This window comes from Mchenga conophoros, linkage group LG17 (assembly GCF_057382185.1).
Source record: "Mchenga conophoros isolate Kocher_MC1m ecotype Shallow Benthic linkage group LG17, M_conophoros_male_GT1.1, whole genome shotgun sequence".
NCBI lineage: Eukaryota > Metazoa > Chordata > Actinopteri > Cichliformes > Cichlidae > Mchenga > Mchenga conophoros.
The window spans coordinates 16,915,153-16,938,383 of NC_140542.1; the positions used below are offsets into that span (position 1 = coordinate 16,915,153).

The 23,231-nt window shown below is 38.1% G+C and overlaps 4 protein-coding genes across 6 annotated transcripts in view; 1 reads left to right on the forward strand and 3 right to left on the reverse strand.

Annotated features, from left to right (window-relative positions):
* Nucleotides 1-304: 304 nt before the first annotated feature.
* Nucleotides 305-7,539, reverse strand: ndufa11 (NADH:ubiquinone oxidoreductase subunit A11). The gene is made up of 4 exons (XM_085251932.1): nucleotides 7,384-7,539; nucleotides 4,980-5,072; nucleotides 1,419-1,541; nucleotides 305-495 (listed from the first exon to the last, which is right to left on the reverse strand). The coding sequence occupies exons 1-4, from the start codon at nucleotides 7,460-7,462 to the stop codon at nucleotides 383-385; spliced, it is 408 nt and encodes a 135-aa protein (XP_085108058.1). The 5' UTR covers nucleotides 7,463-7,539; the 3' UTR covers nucleotides 305-382.
* A 758-nt stretch (nucleotides 7,540-8,297) lies between these two features.
* mrpl55 (mitochondrial ribosomal protein L55) lies at nucleotides 8,298-10,661 on the reverse strand. Its single transcript, XM_085251933.1, has 3 exons — nucleotides 10,512-10,661; nucleotides 10,072-10,285; nucleotides 8,298-9,011 (listed from the first exon to the last, which is right to left on the reverse strand). Exons 1-3 carry the CDS (start codon nucleotides 10,562-10,564, stop codon nucleotides 8,862-8,864), a joined length of 417 nt encoding a protein of 138 aa, XP_085108059.1. The 5' UTR covers nucleotides 10,565-10,661; the 3' UTR covers nucleotides 8,298-8,861.
* A 601-nt stretch (nucleotides 10,662-11,262) lies between these two features.
* ctns (cystinosin, lysosomal cystine transporter) lies at nucleotides 11,263-19,116 on the forward strand. Of its 2 annotated transcripts, none has more exons than XM_085250756.1 (11): nucleotides 11,263-11,338; nucleotides 13,297-13,392; nucleotides 13,497-13,575; nucleotides 14,051-14,141; nucleotides 14,530-14,633; nucleotides 15,162-15,299; nucleotides 16,640-16,739; nucleotides 17,092-17,211; nucleotides 17,415-17,585; nucleotides 18,091-18,208; nucleotides 18,525-19,116. In XM_085250756.1, exons 2-11 carry the CDS (start codon nucleotides 13,317-13,319, stop codon nucleotides 18,671-18,673), a joined length of 1,146 nt encoding a protein of 381 aa, XP_085106882.1. In that variant the 5' UTR covers nucleotides 11,263-11,338; nucleotides 13,297-13,316; the 3' UTR covers nucleotides 18,674-19,116. The 2 variants fall into 2 exon arrangements, with proteins under 2 accessions (XP_085106882.1, XP_085106881.1); XM_085250755.1 differs by having other exon boundaries at nucleotides 11,276-11,418.
* Nucleotides 19,117-19,299: 183 nt separating this feature from the next.
* The window catches only part of trappc8 (trafficking protein particle complex subunit 8), a 30,606-nt gene continuing 26,674 nt past the window's right edge, over nucleotides 19,300-23,231 (reverse strand). For both annotated transcript variants that reach the window (XM_085250754.1, XM_085250753.1), the window contains 4 exons: nucleotides 22,311-22,412; nucleotides 21,939-22,078; nucleotides 20,675-20,764; nucleotides 19,300-19,964 (listed from right to left, as the gene is read on the reverse strand). In XM_085250754.1, the coding sequence (XP_085106880.1) occupies nucleotides 19,730-19,964; nucleotides 20,675-20,764; nucleotides 21,939-22,078; nucleotides 22,311-22,412 (567 nt within the window). In that variant the 3' untranslated portion in view covers nucleotides 19,300-19,729. The remainder of the gene's footprint in view (nucleotides 19,965-20,674; nucleotides 20,765-21,938; nucleotides 22,079-22,310; nucleotides 22,413-23,231) is intronic.

Genomic DNA, 23,231 nt, shown 5'->3' on the forward strand with positions numbered 1-23,231 from the left:
ACCATCCGACTTTCCTGCTGTCTAACAAAAATGCTTGTTAATGTCATTAACAATAATATTTAACACTAAATTACACAGAAATACAATGTTTTTGCACATTTTGCGGCATGTGTAAATAAATGACATTATTAGGAGCTAGGCTACTTCCAGGCTATTTTTTAAAAAAGGACACATAAACCTTTGTAAACATAAGAACCATATGACACAGCTATAGCCGAACATTTTTTCCAGTTTCTACATCAACAGCTAGTTAAATTAAAAGTGTTTTCAAATGTAAAATGAAATCAAATAAAATGAACCAACATTTTTTTGGCTTTTTCAAAAAAAACTTTATTACATTAGGTATTTTTTACAATATAACAATCTTCCGGGCATCTTCCTCTTATAGTTTAGGTGGTCCAGCAAGTTTCCATCCCTCCATCTTGCCCACTTTTGTAAAGAAAGCCAGTGTTCCAAGACCCAGGCACGCAGATGTACCAGTTATAGCACTGTGAGCTGGAGACACACACACAGACACAGCACACAGTATGATTTTAATTAGGCAAACCAAATGCTACTGTAGAACTGCAGAGACATTTTCTCTGTTACTGAACAGAATCTAACAGTATGTATGATCCCTGAAGGAAATCGGTTGTCCAACATGCACAAACATTTGACCACACAGCACATTATTAATGTCTTTGAAAAGCTGCTTAGAGATGGTGGTGACTCAAAGTGGAGCCAATGAGCATCGTGAAGGGAATCAATAAGAGATATTGATATTAGAATCAGAATCGCTGAATTCTTATCAGTTCCCATCCCCACTGTGACTTTAAATGAAAAATGTTCAGAACAGATTTAATTAGCCATAACAAGCCGTCTACCATCATCACCTGTTAGTGATGATAAGAGTCACTGCAATTCCTAAACTTCTCATTAAGCAGCATTTCCTCAAGCAGCAGAGCGGAGTTTACACAAAGAACTGGGACTTACTCTAAGATTTAAAGAAAGTATACAGAAAACATATCTTTAAATTCTTGTGAATTTTATATTTATATATTCTTCATACTGGCCAATAAGGGGTTTTTCTTTTGGCCACAATCCATTGTGCTATAAGAAATAGTGCAGAAGGTCCACAGCTGTGATTCTCAGCAATAAGTAACACAAAAAAAGGACTGTTTGAAACTTATGCAGACGTAGTAAGTATGATCAAGTAAAATGTCATTTAGAATTACACTCCAGTGCAGTCCAAGTTCATTTTAGTTATACAGCTGATTATTATTGTGGCACATTAGCACAAATATGCTCTAAAGAGTGTAGTGTGTTAATTGCACATCACACTTTTTATTTAAAAAGGACTAACTTTTGTTGTGTTCCTGAAAAAAATAAATAACATTTTGAATTCTTGTCTAGTCACATCTGTCAGGACTGATACTTACTTCGTGCTCCCAAAAAAATCCCCGAGGCACAGCCGCCGATAAAATAATTCAGCGGGTCGTCTGGAGCTTCACGGGCCTGAGCACTGAGACATGTTGTCATTCCAAAGATGGCTCCCATGGCAGCTGAAAACAGGAAGACAATTTCCCTCATTATTTCAGTCATCCAAAAAAAAGAAAAAAAAATTATGGGATCCAAAGATCAGCAGCTAAAACAGCTAAACCCACTACAGGACTGAACATAGAAAATATATCCTTGTTGTGTACTGCAAACTAGAGCAGGCGATATGACCAAAAATATTTATCACGATATACATTTGAAAATTTGCGATAACGATACAATTGACGATATAATTGACACTAGACAAAATACTTTACAACTCCACAACTTTATTAGTGCAAAAAAAATCAATGTATTTTCACTTAAACAAGCAGCTGCTTTTTTATGTGCATTAAAGTTATATAAAAAAAAAATCTAACAGTGCAAATGCAAATCCTTGCTGACAGTTTAACCAAAAGGCATTTCCAGTGGAAATTGGCCGACATATCCTCAGCATAACCATGTAGAATATCCACAAAATATAAAAAGAAGTCTCTCACACTCACACACACACACACACACACACACACACACACACACACACACAGTAATATTATGTTGAAGCACAGTACGTATCACTCCGCGAGGCTCCTGCCTACGGTAGCCGTAATGCTCCGACAATCCATCAAGCGGTGCGGCTTTGTAGCTTAGCAAAGTTGTACAAAAACATTTCAGATTTTCGAGCGTCGTGTATGACAAAATCGTTTCGAGGTCAGTAAACACAACCAGAATTCATACATAAGGCACACGGGATTATAAGGGGCACTGTCGATTGTCAGAAAAATCAAAGGATTGATTTTAAGTGTGCCGCATTTTCCAAAAAACACGGTAATAACGACGGCCCGCTAGCATGCTCTACCAAAAATAGTGCTTTGTTGTGTATCTGACGGACGAAAGCCAAACCAGTTCCACACCACTGAAGTTGCAGCTTTTTCACAAACCAATTCTGGTTCATCCGTTCCATTCAACGATCCGCTTTCGCCCTTCTCATACACCGTGGTTTTTCCACGATGTGCGTATGAAAACAAAGGCACAATGCATGCGCGTTCTACCCATATTCTATCGCGATATTTAATTTTCTTATCGTTGCCCAAAATTACACCGGTATTACCGTGAACGGTATGATATGGCCCAGCCCTACTGCAAACCTGAGATTGAATTTTTGACCATTCCTCCAGAAGCGCATTTGTAAGGTCAGACAAGACCTGGCTCGCAGTTTCTGCTCTAACTCATCCCACAGCTTGTCAGGTTGAGTTGAGGACTTTGTCCAGGCCAGTTAAGTGCTTCCATGCTAAAGTCGCTCATCCGTGTATTTATAAAACTTTGCTTTGCGCACTGGTGCACAACTGGAACAGGAAGGGGCCATCCCCAAACTATTCCTACAAAGTTAGGAGCATGAAAACGCCCAAAATTCTTGTATGTTGAAGCATTAAGAGTTCCTTTCACTGGAACTAAGGCGCTAAGCCGAGCTCTAATGACTGAATGAATGAATCTAATGATTATTCTATCAGTTAACTGGATAAGAAACACCGGTGTTATTAAGAGCATTAATGAATATTCAGCTCCATGTTAAACTATGAGACCATCATCATCACTGCTGCTGCTGCTGTTTAACAGTCTTTTTGCTGAAACTCTGGGGTGTGTGTATGCGCTCAATGTCAAACTTTTTGATATTTATATGCTGTTCCTAAATACGTTTGTATGCAGGTCTGTTTTCAGTCGAAAATGTGGGTCAAACAGTCGCGTTTAACACGTCGGCACGCTACAGAGCCGTGTATTAAATGAAGCATCGAAGCAAAGAATTTGTCTTATGGATGTTTTTATAATTGAATTACTCGAATTAGTCAATGAATCATTGCAGCCCTAATACCACCAACCGTTGACTGTCGACTATTTATCAGTGACCGGCATCCTATCACGGTACCACGCTGGAATTCACCGAGCTCCTGAGTGTGACCCATTCTTTCAAAAATGTTGGCATCCCGAGTGCTTCTGCAAGAGTGATGGATGTTACACACCGTTGGCCATGGAAGTTATTGAAACACCTGAATTCAACTATTTGGGCGGGTGAATACTTTGGGCAATATAGTGCATTTTTACTTTGGCCAAAACTTTTATGATTTACAAACCTATAAGAAAATGAATGAATGAATGAATGAATGACCTTTTAAGGCTGTGTTTTCAGATGGCATTTCTGCACTAGAAAAATAATTTACTGTTGTAAATTCAATTAGTTAGTCAAAGAAGTGACGATATTGAGTGCAGTGATGTTCAAGGAATTAAAAAACAAAACCACAAAAGTTGTGTTCGGAGGGTTTTTTGCACTTAGAATTTTATTGCCATCAGGGCAGCACTTCACACTAGGGCTGCACGATTAATCGTTAGAAAATCGCGATCTCGATTCATGCTTATGTGCGATCTCATTTCCTAATGACAGCGATTTAAAAAAAAAAAAAAAAAAAAGACGACGACGATTGTACCGCATTTTGATCCAGGACGTAATCTGCATGAAAACAAGCGCTCACTCTTCCTGCTCAACAAATGACGAGGGCGGAGCCTTATACCACGTGATACAGAAGCTGTGCCGTGTGATGCTAAAATTAGCAGGGAAAAAACAACGGAGAGCACGTCAGGGATGACGAGAAAGTGACAGGAGAAAATCCGTCCCGGTCAGCCACCCAAACATCAATAACGGGAACCTTATACAGCGCTTCCCTATACCCGTCGAACTCCCGCAGGCACAAAGAAATTACGGAGGCTATCACTTATCACCTGACCAAAGATATGGCTCCCATCAAGACTGTGCAAAACGAGGGATTTTGGAAAATGATCAACACCCTAGACAAACGCTACACAGTGCCGTCCCGCAACTATTTTTCTATTGTTGCACTACCTGCTCTATACACGCAGCGTCGAGCAACGGTGGAGACGGAATTTCAAGCAGTACAACATTTTGTGGCAACCACAAAACGTGAGACATTTGTTGTTTTTATGTTTATTTATTGTTTTTATGTTCAGTCTCAACTGTTATGAAGTTGATGTGCAGTTAATAAGTGCAATAAATATTTATACTGGAAAAGAAAATCGTGAGAGAATCGTGATCCCAATTCTAAGCCAAAAAAATCGTGATTCTCATTTTATGCAAAAATCGCACAGCCCTACTTCACACAATTATTTAAAGTATGGAATCATAGAAAATCACTGTGTATAGATAAAGAACCTTACTCAGTCGTTGTTGATGATAAATGTTATCATCATCATCATAATTATTACTATTATCATTATCACTACCTGTGAATCATTACAAAAGTGACGGCAATTCCTAATCTTCCCAGTACTAAAGAAACTGGAAAAATCTCAGTGCTTCTGACCTTAAGGAGTGGAGTTTTCAGACATGCAGACAGATTTAACATAAACCACATACACTGAAGTTCTTGTGGAGTTTTGAATGACAATACATTTACCCATGGTAACTGTTGAGTTGGTAGCCCTCTGTAACGCTGCCACTGCAGAGTCAGGTTGGAACGCCACTATGTGATAAGCTGAACCAACCAGCCCTGAAACACACAAAACAAACAAATTAAGAAACTTTAGAAAAACAAAAAAAAGTCAGTTTTGCTGTAGGGCTGACAATCACAATCACTTTAGACCAGCTGGTATGAAGGAGTTTTTAAATTGACAGCAACTTGTATTTATTTATAATCAGTTCATTCTGATCACTCCCAGTGAAAATATTCTGCTCCCGTCTTTTTCTTAGTGCTGCAGTCTCTAAACCATACATCATAGCAGGTCTCACTAAAGTCTTGTAAACCTTCCCTTTCACCTTTGTGAAATCCTTCTGTGACAAATGACCCCTGACACTCATCTTTCCACCCTGTTGTACTGCGTGTTTTCACCATAGAGGACCTCTTAGAGATTGGACGTTCCTCTGGGTATTTTCCCCTGGTTTTCATCGACCCTGACGACCTAACTGAAATTCTGGTTGGAGGTGCAGCAGCACGCCACTGCCCAAGATGCAGACGTGGCCAGCGCACTGGTTCGCTCATCAAGCTGCGCCAAGGCTCCAGAGCGGTTGCATCGCTCATGGCCGCAACCTTGTCTCGGTCCCTTGTATTTCTACCTGTTGTTAAATTGCAACAAATAAAATATCTTTATAAAACATGTTAAGTGGCTAAAAAAGATTTATTAGAATATAGAACACGGTCATTAAGATCAGAGGTCTCAAGGAATTAGCAGTATTATATTAGCAGAAGACGTTTGAACTGAAAAGGAAAGTGGATGACGAACGCCGACATCGGAAAGATGGACACTGCTGTATTTCTTTGTTGAGTTGGGTGTAGGTGATGTGCCTTTTAGGTAAGGAGAAACTTGCTATTCTGAAGGAATATAATCTCAAGCGTCATTATGCGACTAAACATGGAGAGCATTATGGAAAGAACAAGGGAGAGGAGAAAATGAGCCAAACAGCTACAAAGAGGACTACTATCCCAGCAAGAACTTTTCCACGAAGCCAGTAAGGACACTGATGCTGCCTTCAAAGCAGGTTATGTGATTAGTCAATTAATCGCTAAGGTAGGGAAGCCATTCAATGAAGAGGAAGAAAGAAAAAAAAAAGTTTGTTCAACAACGTTGCTGTCGGCAAACAACGTGGCAGAGCGGAATAATACATTATCAAGTAATATCTATGAACAAAGGTCGAAGTTTCACTGCCACTCCGTGGCGCTTGATGAAAGTACTGACAATGGTCAGCAATTTTCATCAGAGGTGTTGATCATTAGTTTGAGGTGACAGAAGAAATGCTGAGTTTGTGTCCCATGTATGGCCCAACCAAAGCTAGAGATATGCGTCAGCAGCTGAGCAGTTTGGTGTGGCATGAAACAGACAGAGCACTGTCCAGCTTTTTGCAGACCCCTTCTCAGCTGATGAGCGTGTCCCCAGCATGCTGCAAAATGAACTTACCGACTTGCGGTGCAACAGTGAACTGAAAACTAAGTTCCGAGAGGCACAGGGAAAAGCAGACCAGACTGCAAAGTTTCTGAGAGTTCCCTTCATCCTTGCAAGAGCTGTCCAGAGTTTTCAGTCGTGTAATGCCCCTTTTTGGAACCGTGTGAGAAACTGGTCTTGACAGTGAACTTTAATAAAAGCAAGTACAGTTCAAGGCTTGTTACTACGCAAACACTCCAGAGGGCTTCCAATGAGATGACAGTGCCAGCAGTGGTCGCCAAGTCATTGAAGTTTGAGACCTGTGAGTAAGATGGTTGCGAAACAGGTCATTTCTATATTTTATATGTAGCCCCTTCGTAAGTCACGTCGTCAAAAGCCTATTTACCAATATAAGCAAAAATATTACAAACACAGAAACATCGGCAATCATTTTTTGGGAGATTACGACCTGGTTATTCCACAAAGCATGTGTGCGTCAACCTATTAGTTGAGCATGGCGCTATTGTCACGGTCGTTGGTTGTTCGTGTAGTCTAACAAAACAGTCACGTACAGACTTCATATTGACCGTGTCTGATTTTTGTATCGAGGAAACGCTATGGCGCCATGTTCATCTGTATTGTTTCATCGCCCATTACTATCTCAAGGTATTCTAGGTTGTAATTTAAAAATCTTACAGTACTGGTTTACGTGATTATCTGCTGAGCTGAAGCAAACGCACCGCTAACTAAATAATTCACTGAACGTTTGTATTTTAGGAAACCCAGGTCCATCCTTTAGCAAAAGCAAACCTAGCCGTATGTAGCTTGCTAGGCAATCTTAATCTGCAAGTTCAAAAGCGTTGACTAACCCACCACACAGATGACCTGCTTTCACGACCCTGCACAACATGACTTGCAAGTAATTATGTCACCAACGATAGTTACCTAAAGCCGTGCCAAGTTTCGTAGTAATCCATGTTTTTTCCACACAGTCTGTACCTTCCGGTAGGTCCCAGTACCCCATTTCGGACTTATCAAGGACACAAATCGAATTCTCGCGAGAATTGCTCGTGTGGTTTTTGGCGTCTGGCGAACCCACTGGTGCACTGTCGACACCTGCTGGAGAGTGAAGTAAGTACACTAGCACTAGCATATAACTAGATTGCAATGAATAGTTGTAATGTCTACGGAAGTATATTTTGCACTGAAATTATATAAAATAATCTTTAAAGAAATACACAGGATGCGCATATGAAATACGTGACTAATTTACTCAACGCTTCATATACTCTTCAGTATATCAGGTCGCTGTGTTTTAGATGCTCTGCAAAGATCAGACTGCAGAAAAGATATGTTACATCTGAAAACATTTAACAAAAAAATAAATAAAAACACAGTTAACTAGACTAACTAACCAATAATCATCAGCAATTTTGAGCAAACCAACACCATCACTCATTAAATGACTTGTCAGCCTGCATTAGATATGACATGACATCACGGTCATTTTGTAACAGTGTGGCTATGACAGTGTTGTTTAAAGTACAGACAATGGTTTGAGTGGAGACTCTCTTTTTTGTTCTTAACACTTTCTCTTAAGCTCTTTATACAACATACCTTTGCTTCTCTCTGCAGCTGACTGACAAACTAACAACAGCACAACCAAGAGTAGCCCACAGACAAGTTTTTTTAATACTGCCTTCACCTGACAACTACTCTGCAAACTACCACTAACAGAGAATATAACATACAGTATCATAGGAAGGAAAAGTAGGAAGAACACAAGCTCACTGAAACTCAAGTTGTTCCTGATGAAAACCCCTACCCTTCTATTTTTAACCAAAAGGTACGAGTCTACATAACTTTTCAATTTACTTTATTGAAAATAAACAAGGAAACAGCAACATAAAACAACAAGATATATTTTTTTACTGTTCATAGCAACATGACTGAAAACATACACGGACACATACCTTCTATGCTTCTTTCATGCAGTAGTAGCATAACAAAATTCTACCTTTCACTGCAAAAATGCCCCTAGCATGCTCAGCAACTAATATATAAAATTCATCAGTAGCCATAGTCAAGGCCATTTTCTTTTATGTGATGGGTATGCCAAATCATGAAAGGACTCACTAAGATCCAAGAAGCCAATCAATGTCTGCTGTTTTGAAATGTCTGTTTCTGCCTTACAGACTAAAATACTGTCAAGTTCAGCAGTATTTCCAGAAGTCTCTGTTTCAAGGGGGATTAAAAACTGAACTGGTGTGGACATTACCCAAGTACAACTCAATCGCAATTCAGTTGGTGATCCCTGACATTTTGCAGTATCACTTAAGAATAAACAAAAAACAAAACACAGACACATAACTTATTTTTTATGGATACTGTAAGAGTATGCTTTGCATTTGCATATAAAACTCTTATTTCTTCTTCCACAAGTGGCTATATTTGTCCACTTTGAAATCATCTTCATACTGGACTCCTGTTTGTTTTTGAGGCTTCTTCACTTCTCTTTTCTTCAGCCGTACTCGACGTTCCTCTTCTGACAGAGTAGACAGATTTACCGGCATCTTTCAAAACAGATGAATAAAATAAAATTAAAAACAACACATCAGCTCACATAAGCAAAATATTAAGTGACATGCTCACTGGCTTCTGCTACAGGACCTGAGCAATTTGTTTGTTTTTTTTTTTTATTATCTATTGAGTCTGCTTTCCTCTTATTAGCATGTGGAGGGCTGGGTTTGGGTTGTATACAGTAGAATGTTGGAAAAACTAACTGTAAATTTCTTTTAGACAAATACATACATTATTCATATTAGGGGTGGGGGAAAAAATCGATACTGTGTAGTATCGTGATATTTTGTTTGCTAATAATGTATCGATACAGGGACAGCAGAAATCGATATTTTGTTACAAAAAGGTTTTTGTGCTCTGACTTCAGAGCATGTTGATCCTTTTTCTGAGCAAGAATCCTGACATTCCTTCACTGTCCAAATGGGTTTAACTTTTTTTATGGCAGCAATAAACATGACAGTTTACTTATTTTAATTTAAGACATGTTTTATTTTAATTAAGTTTAAAACTTTTTTATTTAATGTAAAATTATATTTTGTTTTAATTTACTTTTAAATTCTTCAGTTGCTGAATGGGCTGCATAGTTTTCATAAATTGCATACTTCAGAATAGCTATAATTGTACCAGATGGTTGCATTCAGTTAAGTTGGACTAGACTGTAATAAAAACCGTTCAGTTTGTCAACAATAAAACTGACTGAAACGAGAGAAAGACTGAGTGTGAGACTTTGTTATTAGAGAAAATGAATATTGATAAAGTTTACCTTTATGTACAGAATCTGAATATCGCAAAATATTTTTAAAAATTGCGATAATATCGTATCGTGCGTTAAGTATTGTGATAATATCGTATCGTGGGATGTATGGTGATTCCCACCTCTAATTCATATATGCTCATTAAGTCATCTAACTGAAAAATGACAGGTCTTAGAAAATAACAGTGATGATGTAATTTACATGATCTCTTCTTTTTTGCTTTGAGACTGCACATCTATAAGACTCATGACAAACAGCAAGCCAGGGGATTACTGGCTTTTAGATATGGTAAACTAACCATTATGATGCGTCTGGGTTCTTTGTATCTGATGCTGACTGTTGACCCATCAGGACGGACTAACATCACAGGATACATCCTCTCGTATCTCTGCCGACCACAGCATGCAACTGACGCTCTGTTAGAGTTAAGCTGAGGAATCTGAGTGTGGAGCAGCTTAGCCTGGCCGTGCCGATGTGAACGGGTGAACAAAGGCCAAACACAGCTGCCTATACTGAAAGACGAAAGAAAATCAGTACAGACACATAAAAAGCATGCCACAGACAAATCCAATCTAAGCAACACTTTTCTCTTTTCCAAGTATAACGTTAACATTAGCCTCCTTGATTGAACGGAATTTGAAAATGACTCTTCGTCTGAACTAAGAGAGTTTAATGTTTAAAAAACAAAACCAACAAAAGAAATAAATATATTTGTAAACATGAATACAGCAGTCTAACCTTGATAACGAACCACGTGAAGCACAAAGTTTGGTTATAAACATGTCGAGCATTGGAAAGGTTGCTAAACTGTGACAGGAAACTCTTCAATAGAAGGTCGGACACAGGAGTTGATATAATAAAGGTCCCAGTGAAACAGTATATGGCCCAAAAACGTTCCGGGGCGAGGGGATTCTGATTTTCGTTTTCTGTTACGATTTGGTACGATGTTACTCATGCTTCCCAAATGAGTATTTTATAGTTATTGACGTAACTAAAATGACATTAAAGTCAAACCTGGTGGTGGTGGGTTGGCTCCTTAAATCGCCGAGGTGTTCAGTCATCTTAGCGTACCAATCAGATTAGCATATATTTAATTAATAATTATTAAATGTACGCATTTAATAATTCGCACTCTAGAATAATTCTGTCTTGTGTGGAGCTTTCAATTCAGAATACAGACGACAAACGGTAAATGAATGATGTTTATTTAACGTAAGGACATACGGTTAGGGTTACTGCTGGTGTTGCAGCGTATGTGTGCAGTCAGTGTGCTGCATACATGCCGATCTGACAATGTATGTTGACTTGGCTGCAGTGGGGATTGAATAAAATAAAATACATCTTGTTCCTGAACGTCATTAAACAATTCAATCCACTTTTACATATGTAGCAGCAGCAGCAGCAGCAGCACCATTTCATCTGTACGCATCTTTATAGCTGAGTTACCCTGCGGAGGGCAGTAGTACACATAGAAGCGTCTGTTATAGGACGAAGAAGATATCCCGTGATCTGTTAGGGAAGTACAGCTGAGGACGTGTTTTGTCGAGTAGTTTTTATATGTTCGGGTAAAGATTTATTCGTTCATTACTTAACGCAAGCCTATTGCTTTATTATTTGTGTGTACGTGTTCTTTCAGACCAAATAGGTAAGATGAAGACATCGCTTTATCTCAGACAACTTTGTTATTTTATTAGACTTCATTTGATGCATTTGATTCCTTGGAAGATGCGTTTGTCTTGTCTGATCTATATAAACTTGGCTTTGGTGCGCTATACTAAAAAAAAACCCCTCTATACTAACAGTGATAGTTGTATTAAACTTCCTTGTGGTACATCCCCTAGATTTTCTGAAATGTGGGGGAGGTTCCGTCAGTTCAGTTTATTTCTGCTGCACATCAGTAAAATCCAACTATTGAGAAGCAGAGCTACGTGGGGCTCACCTCAAACACTCCATATGAAGACGAAGTGAATAGTTTTAGGACAGAGGCAAAGTTTTTGACTGTGAACTGTGACTATCACCACTTATCAAGGGCAGGTATACCAAATCATGCAGCCTTAAGGCTGAGGGTAACACCATATATCCAAAAGAGAAGAATTTTCAAGCAGGTTGGCAGCATATCAAGGAAGACAACTGTGAATTATTTTACTAAGCTATACTGGTATGAATCAGCTCAACAAGTTTAATTTAATACAGTATATTTAACGAAACACTGTTTTGTAATGTTAAACGTAGAATATATTGACATGGACATGCATTTAGGATGACCTGCTGGTTATCACTTTTGTCGGTGAAGCAATGAAATCAGTGGTAGGCACTACAGCTCCATTTCTAAACTTTCTATGCCATGTTTCATGCTGAAATACACAGCATTTACTTACCTGCCAACTGGAAAGAAATTATTCCAAACTGATTCATTGATAAACTTTGGTTTCCATCGTGAGTGATCCGCTACTCAGTGTCTTCTTTTTAAATCATGACTATCGATTTTAAATCAAATCAGTCACTCTGAGGATAAACACAAACAAACAGCCCAGCTGATGTGATGAAAGGTGTGATGAATGATGAGGCACATTTATTTATTTTATACAATATAATGAGTTAATGCAGCTGTATTATAATCATTTGCAGTTAGCTTAATTTGGATTGTTCTCTGAAGATAATATTGACACCTATATGCATTTTCATGACCTGGGAATTGCAGTCTTCTTTTTTTTTGTGAGGTCAAATAAACTATGATATAGCCTGCTCACAGAAATTGACAAATCTGCAGATGCAACATCTGGAACACGGAGAGTGAAATATGTAAACAAATCTAACTAGTTAACATGAAATCCAGGTAACCCGGGAAACAGATATTTATCTGATTAATCTTATTAAAACATGAAACAAAAACAGGACCTTTGTACTTTCACCTGTGTTTGGCTTTGAATAACAGACATTAAATGATCTACAGCCTACATTGTGTTTTCAGTAATAGTTTTTACTAGGGCTGGGCGATATGAGGATATATCGCGATACACAATATATATCATGATATGTTTAAAAAGCCTCCAAAAAAATATTTATTTTCAACCCTATAGTGCCTAAAATTGCCCTGGTATACTCATTCAAATCGGCCATTTTTTTCAACTTTGAATACAACAAGTCTGAATGAATTGAAATGTTTTATTTTAACCATTTGTTAACCATCAGTTGCACACAGAGGTTTTTCCACAAATGACAATACTGTCACATTAAGTCTCTTTCTGTGGTCAACACTAGACCTTTAACAAACAAAAGATCACGGCAACAAAAAGGACATCAAACAAGAATTCATGAGACAAAATAAAACAACTGAAATTAAGCTGGTTTATTTATTCATCAAACACGGAAAAAATTGCGATAGATCACGTACATGCAGTATAAAGCCCACCCCTAATTTTTACCTGAAGTATCTGTTTAATCCTCTTATCTTACACTATAATTATGATTGCATTGGATAGCTCTGATTTCCAATGACTTCTGGCTGCTTTCTTTTCTTTAGGTTTTCATAATTTTACAGAGATGACAGGCCAAGGTTTGGGAAAGAGATGCCTACCTGCTCAGCTGCTGGTGTTCTGGATGTTGACCAACATGTCTGGTGATGAACTGTTATGATTAAATGAATCCGTTTCACTGCAGAAAAATACATAAAATGTGAAATTAACACTAACGCTGCCCTCCAAAACTCTGCTTGTACTTCAGAATCCAGATTGAGTTTGTTTGCTCCTCAGGCTGTTACACTTGAGGAATACTCTAAAAATGCCGTCGTTATTACTTCCAGGTAATAGTATTTTAGATAAGCCATATTACCAGTGTAGATATATATAAGTGTACTTTCTGTGTTTAATAATAGAAAGCCTGTTAAAATTGCAATAAAACGATTCTGTATACAGTACCAGTGTTTTCAGCATGTAATACATTTACAGTTATATTCTGGAAAACCTTTTTGGATTCTGGGTTAATTGAAATAATTGTAGTTATCATTTGTACTACACATTGAATTATTTGCAAGACTTTTATAGCTACATCATAGTTTTAAAGGATACAGAACTTCATCTCACAGTCATCAGCAACCTTTCTGTTTTTTCTTTTCTAAATCCATTGTTAACTACATTACATAGCAGATAGAACCAAAGAGAAGCGATATTATACCCATATGAAGTAAGATGTGTTACTACTGGCATTTAATATAGACTTTGTTATTGCAAGCGTTAACATTTGTATTGTTCCCTTTGGTGTTTCGTGTCTTTGTGCAGTTCCCCTCTCAACCAGTCAGCTGTGATTCACCTAAATGTAACACACAGCTCCAAGATAAACTACTCGTCTATAATCACAGTGCCTGAGGAGGTAAGAAACCAAACATGAAAAAATGATGCTGCATATGAGGCAACAAAACATGGGCTTAACAAAACATTTCAAGCTAGGATACTTTTGAGGAAGTCAGGTTGGATGTTTGTTTTTTTAATAACTTTGTAATATCATAATATGAACACAACAACACCTCTGATTACAGAAAGGTTAAAGAATGATTGGGTATAAAAAGAGCCTCTCAGAGGTTGATGGAGTCCATAACTATTATCATAGGCCAGTTCCTCTTTTGCTGCTGTTTTTTGAATTTATAAGACAAAATCAGACCTGGGTTATCTAAGTTTGGTGAAACTAAATTATTATTTTTTATCAAAATGTATTTGTGACAGTAGGCAGAGACCAAAATCTATGTGAGTTTTTTGTTTAGGTCATGATGCCAGTACAAGCTACCGCTGTCAGTTTTAATGTGACAGCCCATGATGTTGGTCAGGTGACCACATATCTGGTTACCAACAGCACAGAGCTCAACAGGTGGGTGTCAGTCCAGCGCAAAGAAAATAATTTCCTTCACTGAATGCAATAATTGAATATCTTAAAGTGACCACTTTCTTCTTCAAATTTGGTGTCCAAATCTTATAAACTGAGTCTTGGTGCCAGTGAATCTCCTGTTAAGTTTTTAATTCTCTCCAGACTGTACAAGCTATTACAAGACATTGGTTGAAGCAGCAGAGCACAAACGCACTGAAACGTGGTTTCTTTGTCCCCTTTTGTCACGCAAAACGTCTGGATCTCAAAATGGTTATAAGCTAATGGTTGAAAAGATAGAAAGTTGTTAATTCTGCACTACTCAGAGCTAATGATGCTCACGATGAGATGGAATTTTCCTGTTTTTATTGTAAAGCACTTTGGTGTACTGCTGGTGCTATACAAATAAAGTTGTATTGTATTGTATGGATGGAGGGATCCACCAGAGGCCGGCTGATGTCTGCTGCCATTTTATTTTTTAACTGATTAACTGTCCAGTTTCTTTGTGTACATAAGCTATATCTTTTTTTCCAGTGTGCCTGTCAGGATCCGCTTCATAGTTGTCCATAGCAATGTCCTGTCCATAATTAGTGAAGTCATTGGTTGGATTTACTTTCTGGCCTGGTCAGTGTCTTTTTATCCACAAGCCTTCGAAAACTGGAGGAGAAAAAGGTAGTTTTCAAACATCTTTTATCTGTCCCTATGTATTTCCTTCTTATTATTGTTATCATTTTGTAGTTAGACTGACATCTATCTAAATGGTTTTACGTGTGATTTTTTTTTTTTTTCCCCTTCATCTTTTTGTTTTTAATAGTTTTGCATTCGGCTAAAGTAAATCACTACTGGTAGCATAAGGCGGTACATCAGTACATAAATCAGTGCCTTTGTCAGAAGGTTTGTTGTGTCTCCAAGTACAGTTTCAAGAGCATAGAGATTTAAGGAGACAAGCAGTTACTGGACCACAGCAACCTCCCTGAACATGATCCAGTAATCATTGCAGTGGCAGACACCCAAGAAAGGGTTTCAAATTTGAAAAGTTAGACAGAACCAGGCCTTGACACGATTTACACCTAACAAGACTGGCTACGGATACATATCTATGTTAGCTTCTTTACATAGATATCGAGCTCAATTCAAGCCCAAAAAGAGTGAAGGTAGTCAGGTATGAGTGGATTGTACTACTAGAAGACAACATTGCAGAAATTGAGGATAGCTGTAAGTACCTTGGAAGGCAAATGAGAACCAGGAAGAGTCCACTATAGAAAAGCTGCAACTACCTGCAGAGAATAAGTCACGGCCAGAGGAGTAAACTGAATGGAAAGAACAAGAGCCAGGCAATCGACACCTACGCCCAACCTAGTTGTCAGAGCTGGTCAAAGGAAAAAATAGAAGTCACTGACTTCAAGACAGGAAAGCTTTTTACCATGCATGAAGGGTTTCACCCCAAGTCCAGCACCCTGAGACTGTACGCCAAGCAGAAGGAAGGAAAGAGGACTAGTGAGTGTCAGAACTGCTATTCAGGATAAAACAGCAAAGGGCCATGAGTGCATCAGCCACAAGTGATCGTGTGCTTATTAGATACCTCGGGCAGCAGAAACCTGAAAAAGGACCCGAGCAAGAAGAGGAACTAAGAAGAGGAATCATCGTGGAAGGACAGGGCACTGCACAGCATGTACTGTTGGCAGGCAGAAGAAGTCTAAAAATCTAAAAATCCTACCAGCGGCTGGACAAAGCTGGACTGAAAGACAGCACAGAGGCACTAATCATGGCAGCACAAGGTCAAGGTCTAGGCACAATATCAGTAGAGGCAAAGGCCTACAACACCAGGCAAGATCAAGAAAAGATCTGACACAGGGCGGAGGGGAGGGAGAATCTAGAAAATGAATGACATTGATTGCCCTGACTTTTTCTCTTCAGTCTCTCTTGTGTGTTGGGTTTAATGTGGTGTGAAATTTGTAGAATGTTTTAAAAATAAAGTTACTCACAATTAAAACTAACATGTTTGTCTTCAGTGTTGTAGGTCTCAACTTTGACTTCCTGGCTCTCAACCTGACGGGTTTCATTGCTTACAGCGTCTTCAATATAGGACTGTTCTGGATACCGTCTATAAAGGTAACTCCAGCCACTGAATGGACACTCCATTGTTTATACACATGAAGAATAGGATACCAGCCAGTACCAGTGAGTCTAGAGAAACCTTTGAAAGTTAAATGCTTAATTAGATTTATAACTGTATTTAACATACTGTCTCCTTGAGTACAACTCTACGATCTTTTCACTCAACTGTCTGTGAATTTGAAGACATTCCATCCATTTGTGGCATTTCTTGATGATCAGTTGATGTTTTTCACGACTACACTGGACGATCCACCTAGTGGCTGTTGCCTTTGTATAGAATAACATTAGGTTTTGCATAATACATACATAATACTTTTTGTTAAGCTACTGTGTGCTCCTCCTGTAGGAGGAGTTTCTGAAGAGGAACCCTAATGGAATCAACCCTGTGACTGCTAATGATGTTTTCTTCAGTCTCCATGCTGTCCTGCTGTGTTTGGTCTACTTCAGCCAGGCTACTGTGTATGAGGTATGTGTATGTCATTTCATATACTTAAAGACTTTCTGCTTTAAGACACTTAAAGCAGAGGAGCAGAATAATTTAATGTAATGACTTTATTGTTAAGACTGAATACGACATGACTCTCAAAATCACTTTTATCACAGAGTCAGTTTGTTTGGCAGGATGTCTCAGACTCAGGACGGGTGTATAATGTGCCATTTTTCTTACAGAGGGGTGGACAGAGAGTCTCTCGGACGGCCTTGGTGTTATTGCTGATTGGCTGGATGTTTGCTTTGATCAGCTTATTTGTTGCTGTAGCCAAAACAATCACCTGGCTGGACTACCTTTACTATTTCTCTTACATTAAGCTAGCAGTGACTCTTATCAAATATGTCCCACAGGTAAGACTCAAACACAAACTGGACTTGCACATTAAATAATGAATACTAGACTGAAACCATATTAAAAAAAATCTTGCGTTGTTGGATGTTCCATCGATTTAATGTGTTTTGATGCCCACCTTCACTGCCCACCAGTGGTGCATCTGTCTACATTTCTTTTACAGTAACAGTGCCACATGTTAGAGATTTATTACAGTAAACATGTTTTAGAAATACAATGTTCACATCTAACCTGATTAATACACTGCTAAACAAAACACTTTTTAATTAGAGTGTGTCATTAAGTTGGGATATTGATCTTGGTCAGTTAATTAGCAGGGGGTTATTAAAGAGTTTTAGCTGCTTAATGTTAATGAAATTAACAATAGGCGCACTAGAGGGGCACCTCCTCTCTTCACCTGATATGACCTGATGATTTTTGAGCAGTGTACAAGTCTCAAATGTTCTATGCCATATTTATTTTTATCAGCAGTGAATACAGTTGATGGCTTTCCTGTGTTTCCAGGCATACATGAACTACAAAAGACAGAGTACTGAAGGATGGAGCATTGGCAATGTGTTACTGGACTTCACTGGTGGATTCTTCAGCATTCTCCAGATGATTCTGCAGTCTTATAACAATGGTAATTACAGTAGTTTGCTTACTGTACATACAAAAATATTTAATGAAATAAGCAGGATTTCTGAAGCGACGGAAAGAAAGGAAATGTTGACATGAAAAGTAAAAGTGTGTTTACTGTGCTTATTTTACCCCTCAGCTATAAGAAGCTGATGGGTATTGTTGTCACCTCGCCCTGTGGGCGGCATGGAGAAGTGATAACTTGAGAAGAATTAGGATTTTTAAATGGATAAAATAGGTGCATCTACTTTACCACCTGTACTGTTGATGTGAGCACTGGAGCATTTTGACGGTATCTCTGTATTAATTTTGATCCTCAGATGAGTGGAAGCTGGTGTTTGGTGATCCTACAAAGTTCGGTCTGGGTCTGTTCTCCATCGTGTTTGACATCCTTTTTATCACTCAGCACTATGTTCTCTACAGACGATCGTCACAGTATGAACCACTCGTGAACCAACAAGGAGACTGATACTCGCTGGAGTGACCCAAAGAAGCACATTTATGTACAGCTTTAAAGAGAACTTATGGTTGTTGTTTGACTTTCATTGTGAAAATAATCTGGCCAGTTTCTTCAAAGCAGGGATTTACACGTCTCATTAACACCAACTCACGTATGAATATTAATTAAGAAAAGGGAAGACAGAAATTAATTGAAAAAGCAACTGTAACACTAACTGTTATTATCCATGTCATTCGTAATTAAGGTGGTAAACCTGTTATAAACCAGGTTACCATAGCGAGTCAGTTTCTCTAAACTTTCACTTCTAATCATTTTCTGACAACTACTGTCTTGAATCAAGACTTTACTGCAAATGAAACTGTGATAACTAAGTAATTTGCTGTAACACAGACAAGAGACCTTTAGGTGTGATAAGTTACTAATGAGGATTAATAAAGTGCTTTTTCATTGTACTCTTTGTCTTGTAAGCTGCCATGGAAGTCTTGTTTCAGTGTACTCCAGATTATGTGCTACAAACTTTCTTCGCTAAATTACGCAAATAACCACCACATGTGAATATTTGATTCTATAATGCAGAGGCTGTAGTCCAAAATTACCAGGAAAAAAAAAAAAAAAAAGATGCCATGACCTTGACATTCCTTTACAGTATCATTAGACTTTTATTTTCTATTTACAACCAATTTGTTATATATAAATAAATTACATAATTTCCAGAAAAGATTTCAATTCAAGTGCATACAAGAGCTAAATGACAATATGTTGAGGTTAAACACAGTTTGACTCACTGGTCCAGAAACAAAATACAACGTGTGCATAATGAAATTGTAGACTGTTAGAGAATGGGCAGCAAATGCGGTTCAGTCGTCAGTGCCCATTTTGCCTTTGAAAGGACTGCAGACTGAATAAAAAGATGTACAATTTAGGATGTAAACAGCTCTTCTTACAGTATTGCAAAAACTGACGGAACAAATGCTCAGTCTATCCAGGAATTTATGTCAATGGTCCTTGAATGGAGTTAAAACACACAGCACGGTCTAGAGGTGCCTGAAGACCATCGGGCTCGTTTCAGGCATTGCTGATGACTATAAGAGCAGGAGTAGCCGTCTGCTGACTTGTCTCACACATGATGCTCTGCTCAGATGGCTTGGCAAACACTCTGGGAGTGTTGAGATTGTAGACTCCCGCCTGAAGGAAACAGGCTTGCAGTGTTAGACACAATACCTCCTTGGGCTTTAGCTGCAGCTTGTACTGGGACTGACCCACCCAAGCAAATGAGCTGTGGACCTCCAGGGACTCTGGGCTGGAAGAGACAAATAGAAGTGTTATGTTAAAAAACAAGTACTTTTGGAAAAGAATGCTACATTTAAGAGGTCACAACTTATCACCTGATATTAGAAAAATGTGTTATTTTGACCTCATGTTAGAAACCATCTTCACATTCTGCCTCAAGTATCTGTGGTTACTGTTGGATCAACTAACCAAAGAAATGCTTGCTCTTTGACTCAATTTGTTCACACAGTTCAATGGAGTCTTGATGGTCTACTTTTTCAGTTATTGAGGCCCGTGTACTGTTGGGAACACTATAAGCTTTACATCCTGGTCCTAATGTGTGTATCACTGCAATTTAATTGAGATGCTCTATAGAGAGTTGACTTCTTTCAGTTGTCTACTAGTGGATACTCAACCAGGATGCATCACAGGATAATTAGGAGCTACAACAAAGGGTTTGAATACTTCTGTGGCTCAGATTTTCTACCATTTTCCCCCATGGTCATTCCGAGTTCAATCTAAACTTGAGCTAAATTTTAATTATAAAAAAAATATATCTTGAGGTAATATGAAAAATAAATACTTTCTCAAGCCACTGTATGTATCAGCTGAATTTTATACTGAAAAAGAGCAACGTCAGTCTTATTTAAGTGAAATCCACTGTCCACAACAGTTTTGTCTCCATTTTCCTTACAAAGTAATCATGTGAGGAAGGAACACATGTTGTTTTAAGAAACCTACCTGCTGCTTTTGTGTCTTAAGTCAATGATGACATCTACCTGAGCCAAGGAGCAGTTGGACAGAGTCAGAGTAACTGGCACCAAACAGAGACTAGGCACAAAGAGAAACGCAGCTTTTTATTAACAAAAAAAATATTTGCGAATAGGAAAAATTCTAAACAAACAATAAAGGTCTACAAACAGAGGATGGGATGGATAAATGTAATAATGCTAAATACTGCCAAACATGGTAACATCTTATTATCCTGTCTTAGGATGGCACTGAAAAACTGCTCTGTGCATGTGGTTATTATAAGCCGCACAACTAATTTTTTAAAACTGCAAGACATTATTTCTAAAGAGCTTCACTTATCACTTTATTTTTAAAAATCCAAACAAAGCCAAACAGTCCCAAATAATCGGCCACCATCATATCATAAAAACCCATAGTATCATATATTTGATCCTGAGTTTGGATATGTGAGACAGAATAAAATCCAAGCTCTACTATAGGTAAGGCTTAATGCTCCTTTGTGATAATGCTTTATGTGTTTATAGCTATATCAAAACACCCTGAACCTTCTCTTATGTTGCTATAGACAAAGGCTGTTTAAGGAGCTTCCACTGAATATGTACACTGACCTCTTTTGACTCTCCATATGTTTAATTGTGTAACCATCACTGCATACCATTAACCTTTAAATCGTCTTTCTCCTATATTGTTATTTGTCCTCTCTCTTCTTTCTACCTCACTCTCTAACCAGCTAGCAGCCTTTTGCTTTACTAATTACTTTGCACAGTCTTCTTTTTATTTTCCAGCAGTAAAGATGACAAAATAATCCTAAACTTGAGAAAATAAGGAGATCACATAAAATTTGAATGTTTTTCCTCATTTGGTGGTTCTTAATGGTTATGGTTACAATAAAGACTTGCAAAAAGGAAATCTGTGTTGGTCTATGTGCCTAAGGGTCTTATGCAGACCTTCAAAAGAATTCATTTCCAACACAGTGCCAAACAGAATTGATGAGATAATTTAGTTCAGCCTGGAGTAACTTCTTGAGTTTAACTTAACTCTATGGATCCCAGGGGGCTTTCCTAGTGTGAAAGCTTTTTTTAAAGCGAGAGCTATACATTAACCTTTGCTCGTAGTCTGTCCCATCTCTTATCTGAAGAATACGTTTCTAAATCTGATAGAACATTTCAGAGAGATGCACCTGTTTAATAACCTTTTGTAATCACTTGGACCAAACATTGTGTTAGGAAAAACAACACGCCAGGTGCCTCACCTTTCCTGCACAAATGGGTGTGTGCAGGTTTCAGGGTAGTGTAGATTGGTTTTGATGAGCTGACAAAACTCTGCAGAGGGAAGAATGACTGGAGGAGGCAGGTCTGATTTAAACTTGAGGAGCACCATCTCCTGAGCTTCCTGAAGATGAACACACATACACTATTAAAGAAGACTTGCTCTAACAAATAAAAGTAATCATACCAGCATTATATAAAATATTTAAAACCCTCCTGAAATAAAACATTATATTAGCTTTTGGGCTTAAAGTTCTGCATTATTTCTAAGAATAATCAAAAGTGGGATTAAGTTTAGGTTTCTTATGCTGGTTTTATTTTAGAAAAATAGACTAAAAACAAAGAGCTTGCAGTACCTCCTTAGCAGTCAAAGAAGTGGCTTCTTTTCCGATGGTCTGCAGTGCAACATGGAGTTGGCCCTCCAGGATAAGCTGTTTGTTGTCCTCAACCACATAAGCCTAGTTAGACAGACATGCACAAAATGGTTATTGTCCATCAAAATATCCATCCAGGGTTAATATGATCTAATGTATATTGCACATTTAAGAATGATCCCTTAATGAGTATGAGCATGTATGATTTCATTGGTGGTGGTGACTTGTATTTTTGTTTTTGGTGTATTGTTCTTTTATCTTATTTTCTGGCAATCAATCATTGTAACTACAGCGCCACTCACTGGTGGAAGGAAAAAAACACTAAGTGTGAGAAAGAGACTGTAGTGTGGATAGCAGAAACCAGCGTGACGGAGAGAGATTAAACTCCCAAGCAAGTTGAGAACAGATGCATTTATATTATAAACCTTGTGTCCAACTCCAGCCTTTATGGTTAAAATCTATCCTGATTACTTATGAATGAGGATTTGACCTGATTTTTGTTTGTTTTAGCCGAGTGGACAACTTTGCTCTGTGAACCTGTAAAACTGAGATTGTGAAACCGTGATAGCGAGCCACCCCTAAGATAACTATTCCTGCTGGATCAACTTATATTCAAGAGATAAGAACACATTTCTAAACTGTGGTAAGACCACACCATCATTTCTGTCACTGCTACGCACAGAGGACTTAACTGTATTTTTGTTTTCTTCCATTATTTATTTTTATGCTGCAATTTGGATGAATAGATTAATGTGCATTAGAAATTCTCTCTCTATATTTTTGTGTGTTTTATATCCCATAAAAAAGCCAGCATTTAAACATTTACAGTAGTCTGGATTTTAGGATCTCCAGTTATAAACTGCTCTTGCAAACCGAGACTCTGGTGCTCGCTATCTGTAAATA